The sequence below is a fragment of the Trichomycterus rosablanca genome, chromosome 10, assembly GCF_030014385.1.
Source record: "Trichomycterus rosablanca isolate fTriRos1 chromosome 10, fTriRos1.hap1, whole genome shotgun sequence".
NCBI lineage: Eukaryota > Metazoa > Chordata > Actinopteri > Siluriformes > Trichomycteridae > Trichomycterus > Trichomycterus rosablanca.
Genome location: NC_085997.1, coordinates 36,647,688 through 36,655,092, shown reverse-complemented (window position 1 = coordinate 36,655,092; position 7,405 = coordinate 36,647,688). Strand labels below are relative to the sequence as shown.

Below are 7,405 nucleotides of genomic sequence, written 5' to 3'. Positions count from 1 at the left end.
GCACGACAGATGGCCGGCCTCCTCTCCTCCTCCTCCTCCCCCGGGGGAGAGGCGGGATCTCGGGTGTCAATCAGCCGCTCCTGTGTGATGGCTGTGCCGGTGACGTGCCCACCATATGGCCCTGGCATCCAGGCTGGTATGTAACCCTCGCGTGCGCGTGGAGTCTTGCCACACCGTCTCCGCGCGCGGCCCAGGATCCACGAGCACTTGCAGCACTTCCACATGCACGCACACGCACACGCACTGACCGGAGCGTCCAAGCGGGGTGCCTGTGCCCAGTGCGGATGATGTAGAGTAACGAAGCACCTTCGCTCCACCAGGTGCACAAGAACAGAGGTGAGTTTGGGGTTTTTTTTGCTATAGAATTAATCAGGTCCTTTATTTGGGGGAAGGCGCGCTGCTGTGGAATTTAATCAAAGCCTTATCAATAATGCAAATCGATCAGATATGATGCGGAATTCTGAGATAAGTCGGTTTATTGATGACCACGCACACATTGGTGAGCTTAATTTACATCGTTTTTAATCGACTTTACTGATTTTATTGTCTGCAGTCATTAAAAAAAACAATACAAAAAAACAAGGTGCGTGTGGAGCGATGCAATGTGTGTGCGCGCACGCTCGGGATGGGGTGAACATCTTTTGGACAAGTGTACATAATTATTATTATTAATATTATTATTATTGTTATTATTATTATTAAAAATAAGAACAATAGCAGCAAGAATCTGTATTATTATTTTATTACCTATTACATCCGACTTTGTCCTTTATCATCATTAATTAATAATCAATCATCATCATTATTTATATCACAATGCCAGTAGAACTGGAACCCTGAACACTCCTCCGTTTCAATCATCACAGTATCTTATCAGAATTTGGAAATTCCCCACATTTTCATTAGCTTATATTATATGAACCCATAACGTACAAACATTTTAGGGACTCTAATAGGGACTGTCGGGTGCTTATAAAATAGTAATAATAATAATAATAATAATAATAACAATAGCAGTGTGGCCACATTGGTCATAATATCGAGAATCTGTATTATTATTATTTTATTACCTATTACACCAGGATTTGTCTTTTATTATCATTAATCAATAATCATCATTATTTATATCACAATGCCAGTAGAACTGGAACCCTGAACACTCCTCCGTCTCAATCATCCCAGTATCTTTATCAGAATTTGGAAATTCCCCACATTTTCATTAGCTTATATTATATGAACCCATAACGTCCAAACATCTTTAGAGACTCTGATAGGGACTGTCGGGTGCTTATTAATAGTAATAATAATAACAGTAATAATAATAGCAGGTCAGGTGGAATATATTATACAGCGAGTGTGGCCACATTGGTCCTCATATACGGAGAATCTGTATTATTATTTTATTACCTATTACTTATTATTTGTGTCACAATGTCAGTAGAACTGGAACCTCGAACACTCACCGCAATCACCGCAGTATCTTATCATAATTAGGAAATTCCTCACATTTTAATTAGCTTTTATTATATGAATCCATAACGTACAAACATTTTAGGGACTCTTTGAGGGGACTGTTGGGTGTTTAAAAGCTGTTTGCTTCCCCAAAGTGTTATTCAACCTTCAGAATGCCCATACACAGAACCTTTGATTAATTATTATTATCATTTTTATTATTATTATTATTATGAACAATAGCAGTTTAAATGGAATATATAATACAGCCAGTGTGGCCACATTGGTCCTCAAATCAAGAACCTGTATTATTATTCTATTACTTATTACATCAAGCTTTGTCTTTTATATCCACACTCATGTTACTGCACCCTCAGAAATTCCTATTATTTATGTCACAAAACTAGTAGAACTGGGACCCTGTTTCAATCATCACAATATTTTTATCACTCACATTTTCATTAGCTTGTATTATATGAACCCATAACATTCTTTTAGGGACTCTAACAGTGACTGTCGGGTGTTTAAAAGCTCTTCGCTTCCCCAAAGTGTTTTTCAACCTTCAAAATACCAACACACAGAAGCTCTAAGGTTCCCCAGACTGAATTTTTTAATGCTTCAGGTTGCTTGATCGAAACTAAAGAAACTGAACGTGGTGTAATAATCATACACAAGATTAGGAATGTAGGATCTGATGATCATAAATAGTTAAAAGAATATGACTGTATATGTATGAATGTATACATGCATGTTTATTATTTAAGCACATACAGGTTAATAGGTTCATATTTTTGACTTACAGAATTATATTTTATAACCTTATATATTGATTCGAGGGTTGGTTTTTGAGCTCTAGTTTTTATATTAATACCTATAGCATATACATTAATGATAGAATTATAGAATTGGTATTGTAATATATTACCTTATAGAATTTCATAAGGCTGTATATGAATTTAGAGGTGTATTCATTACACATTTATGTTGACTTATAGATTTGTAATCGTAATTATATAACATTGACCTACTATATAAATGTATTGTTTTTATGTAGTAACATATATATAAATTATATGGCATGTTATTGACCTATTGATTTATCACATTAATATTTATTTTATACATTTGTTGCAGCAGTGCACGCACAGTCTGTTAGTACATTGTCCTATAAGCTTATTATATAGAACTGTTTAGACCAACAGTATTAAAACAAAAGGTTCAACAGTACTTTTATGCATTAAGATTTTCTTCTGCTGCAAACCGTACCATCTGGTAGGGTACATAGATCCTTAAGTGTTCCCTCAATGTGACAAACCCAAAAAAAAAGGCTGCAGTTTAAAATATTAAATTATTTTATGTGCATAGAATGACTTGATATAGTGATGTAGATCTATACAGGTGTAATGTCCACTGTATGACCAATGATATGTGGATAGGTTTACATAAATAAGAAGAAGGCCCTCACGACTGTGCCCCATGCGCCCTCACATCTGGAGGAAATCCAATGACCTGACCTCAAGAACATTTTGGAATGGAATCCAAGCCTTACAAATACTCCTTTGTTTGGACACAAATTCCCACAGACAAACTTCTAAAATTGGTGGAAAGGCTCCAGGAGAGTGGAGACTGTTATAGTTATAAAGAGAAGAAGGGATAATTTTATATTGATGCCCACAGTCTTGAAATGGATGTCCAACAAGCTCATGGTCAGATGTAGGTAAGGTACGTTTTCAAACCTTCAGATTTAAATGAAAGATCCAAACCGAAGATATAAAGGACAAACCTCGAGGAGCCCACTGCACTGACTAACACGTTTATTACACACAGAATATTTACTGCCTGTTTGTCCTCTTTATTCTAACAGACTTTTCATTCTCCACGCACAGATTTAATGTAATTACCATTTTCACAGCAGCAGTGTCATTGGGAAGATCTCTAGTATCATGTCGGCTGTATTGGAATGCTGCCAGGATGCAGGGGGGTAAATAAAGGGCGGATTTGGGAGGGGTCGCCCCTCTCAAAGCGCCTCTCGAGACCCTCCGGTGATCGGGGGCGCGCACCCAGGGAATTTAGGGAGCGCGTCCGTCTGGCGCTGTCTGTACTTCTGTCTGTGAACCGGCGAGTCTGTTCCATCCCTGCCAAATCTGCCCAAAACCGAGGTGTTAGGTTGTGACGTCATTCCCAAATCCGGCCTCCCGGTGTGCACCGGGTGCGAATCCGGTACCGTTTTATAGGATTCTGTTCGAGCGCGTTTTCCCTGGATCAGATTCGATAACACTGAAGATCTATCAGCAAGTCTGTAAAGAATGTGTGGAATAAAAATGATAATTAACCTCATTAACAGATTTAACCCTGCAGATAACTGCTGTCAGTATTAGAGAGTCAGAATTAAAACAGGGACTGATGTTTGACATCAATTAATAATAAAGCTTTATGTATCATTTGCATATTAGTATTTAAATATAAAACTCATTTTATTAAAATTAATTTAGAAACAGCATAATTATAAATTAACATTTTACCACTTAAAATGAAATAATAATAATAATAATATATTATTAACAATAATACTAATATAATAATATTATGAATAATAATAAAAATAAAATAATAGTATTAACAATAATACTAATATAATAATAATAATAAAATGTTAATAATAATATTATAATATTATTATTTTAAAAAAACATAGTAATAGCCTATTTTTTTTATATTTGCGTCTATTCATTTTTAACATCTATAACATTTTAAAATACAGGGTGTTCTTAAAGTCTGCACACATTAGCGAAATTCATATTTTAGTACATATTTCAGCAACATTTTATTTCATTAGAATTTATTTATTTTATTTTTATTTTATTTTATTTAACCAGGAAATTAATCAATAATATTAATCAATAACATCTTCAATGTGTTTTCACTATTTGTGATGCAATATGTATATGTGTTTATATTAGTAAACATATAGTTAGTTATATATAGTTAGTTATAGTTAGTGATATTTCCTATGTGTCCAAACTTTAGGGACACACTGTATTTACATCTATTAAATTTGTAAACATCTATTAATTTTTTTTTAATATTTCCACATATTAAAACATGATTCCGTTTAGATTTCAGTTCATAATCCACAGGAGTAAAAATGGATCTGATTCACAGTATTTGTGGAAATGCTGCATCACACTGTCACTGCAGCAGCTGAACTGAGGGCTGAGAGAGACTTCATTTGATCGCTGTCTAAATATTATGGACTATGTAAATGCGATTTACAATTTACAGTAATTCACTGAACAGTAGTTTAATACAACGTTTAATACACAGCAACATGGGTCCTTGGGACCTGGGTTCGATTCTTGTCTCTGGTCACTGGTCTGTAAAGAGTTTGGCATGTTCTTTTCATGTCATCATGGGCTCTTACAAGGTACTTTTTTTCTATCAACCAAAATGTTGCCCCAGATGACATGATTAAGTAAGCGAGTGAGTGAGTGAATCAGTGAATCAGTGAATCAGTGAGTGAGTGAATTAGTAAGTGAGTCAGTGAATCAGTGAGTGAGTGCGTAAATGATTGACGCCCTGTTTTGGGTGTGTTCCAGCCTTGCCCCCTGTGTCTTAGAGGGGTGCTTGATCTAACGTGACCCTAGCCAAGAAAAAATGAATGAATAAAAAAATAAATACGTAAATAAATGACTGTCCTTATAATAAATGGATACTCCTCTTAATTAAAACAAAAGTGTGGATGTGCATGGATGAACCCCTGGTTTGGAAAAACAAAAAAAAAAATCACCAAACTGTTTGACATTATATATTTTTTATTAATAAACAGAAAAGAGATATAATATAATATAATATAATATAATATAATATAATATAATATAATATAATATGTTCTATATTTTATTATTATTATTATTTATTATGTTGGATTTTGTAGTTCTAATATTTCATTTACATTTACAGCATTTAGCAGACGCCTTTTCCAAAGCGACTTACACTACAGTATACAGTCTGAGCAACTAGGGGTTAAGGGCCTTGCTCATGGGCCCAACAGCAGCAACCTGGCGGTGGTGTGGCTTGAACCAGCAACCTTCTGATTACTAGTCCAGTATCTTAACCACTAGGCTACAGCTTGCCCCTATTTCAGGTCGCACTTGTGGCCTCAGTGGCTTTAGTGGATGTTTAATACATTTGTTTTTTATTTTTCTCTTGCAGTGCCATGTTGACGCGGTTGTTCAGCGACGCGCACAAGTTCCCGAGCTGGGCGGACGACAGCGGCAGCGACGACTCCAAGACGAAGGACGACGAGCATGAGCACGGCTCCCGAGAGGACGACGCCGACGATCTTCTGGGCGAAGCCAAAAGCGCGAGCGGGGCACAGTCAGAGATCGCGGGGGACGATGATGAAGACGACGATGACGACGACGACGACGAAGGCGTCGACGACGACGAGAACGGTGGCGACAAGACGCGTAAGCGAGGCCCGAAAAAGCGCCAGATGACCCCAGCGCGCATGGAGCGCTCCAAGCAGCGCCGGCACAAGGCGAACGCCCGGGAGCGCACCCGGATGCACGACCTGAACTCTGCGCTGGACAATCTGCGCAAGGTGGTGCCGTGCTACTCCAAAACGCAAAAGCTGTCCAAGATCGAGACGCTGCGTCTGGCCAAAAACTACATCTGGGCGCTGTCGGAGATCCTGCGGAACGGGAAGCGCCCGGATGTGGTGTCCTACGTGCAGACGTTGTGCAAAGGACTCTCGCAGCCGACCACGAATCTGGTGGCCGGCTGTCTGCAGCTCAACGCGCGGAACTTTCTCACCGATCTGTCTCACCAGGAGAGCGCGGGAGCGCGCTTTCACACGTCCGAGGCTTCTTTTGCCGCCGCGCACGCTTACCCGTACCAATGCGCGCGCCTTGCGGGTGCACAGTGCCAGTCCGGCGCGCACCCGTACTGCTACGAGCCAGAGTACGCGGGCACGGTTGATTACGAGGCCCGACGCAGCCCGACCCCGGCCTGCGTTAACGGCGGGTACCCGCTGCGGTCGCACGACGCCGTGTCACCTGAGGTCTCAGATCGGGGATACCACCACTACTCCATGCACTACACGGCGGCGCGCAGCCTGGCCTACGGGGCGTCAGGAGCGCGAGCAGCGGGCGCGCACGGAACCGGCGGGGGCGGCGGGAGCGGAGCCGCGCACTCGGAGAACGTGCCGCCATACCATGACGTGCACGCGCATCATCACCCGCACCATCATGAGCGCGCACCGGCGTACGAGGAACTGAACTCGTTCTTTTCATAACTGTGATTCGGTATTAAATATCCATGTCGGACTAAACACTGTTGCTCCAATTAAACCTGTCCAATCGATTATTCCCCCTTTCCCCCCTGGACTTTTACCAAGGTCATTAAGGAACTACAATTAAAGAATGGAAAATAATCAATAATAAATGGAATAAAAGAGATGAATGGATACCATGTTGTTTTTTCAATTTGTCAGAACGGAATGCAAATGTCAAATCCAAATAAAATCAATGATACAAACAAACAAACACACGAGTCTGAATGGTATGAAAAGTGGAGGGATATTTACAATAAGCCCAATTACTCAGTTATACAAATGTATAATATTTTATTCGGATTATTTTAATACATTACATTTTACATTTTTGGCATTTAGCAGATGCGTTTATCCAAAGCGACAATCTAAGCAATTGAGAGTTACGGGCCTTGCTCAGGGAAAGTGGAGCTTGAACCGGCAACCTTTTGATTACTAGTGCAGTACCTTAACCACTAATCCACAGCTGCCCCAATAAACATAATTATTGTTTCTTTTGTCCTATAAGGACATAGCTTTTATTAATTTTCCATGTTCTACTTCCTTTTTAGCACGTTCTTTTCCCTTGTCAGATTTAGGTAATAACTATTATTAATTATTATAAAGTAATAATCGAACTTC

General features: G+C 39.3%; 1 protein-coding gene across 1 annotated transcript; it reads left to right on the top strand.

The window, feature by feature from the left end:
• The first annotated feature begins 214 nt into the window (after positions 1-214).
• On the top strand, positions 215-6,998 carry neurod2 (neuronal differentiation 2). The gene is made up of 2 exons (XM_063003887.1): positions 215-336; positions 5,665-6,998. Exon 2 carries the CDS (start codon positions 5,669-5,671, stop codon positions 6,746-6,748), a length of 1,080 nt encoding a protein of 359 aa, XP_062859957.1. The 5' UTR covers positions 215-336; positions 5,665-5,668; the 3' UTR covers positions 6,749-6,998.
• Positions 6,999-7,405: the final 407 nt, after the last annotated feature.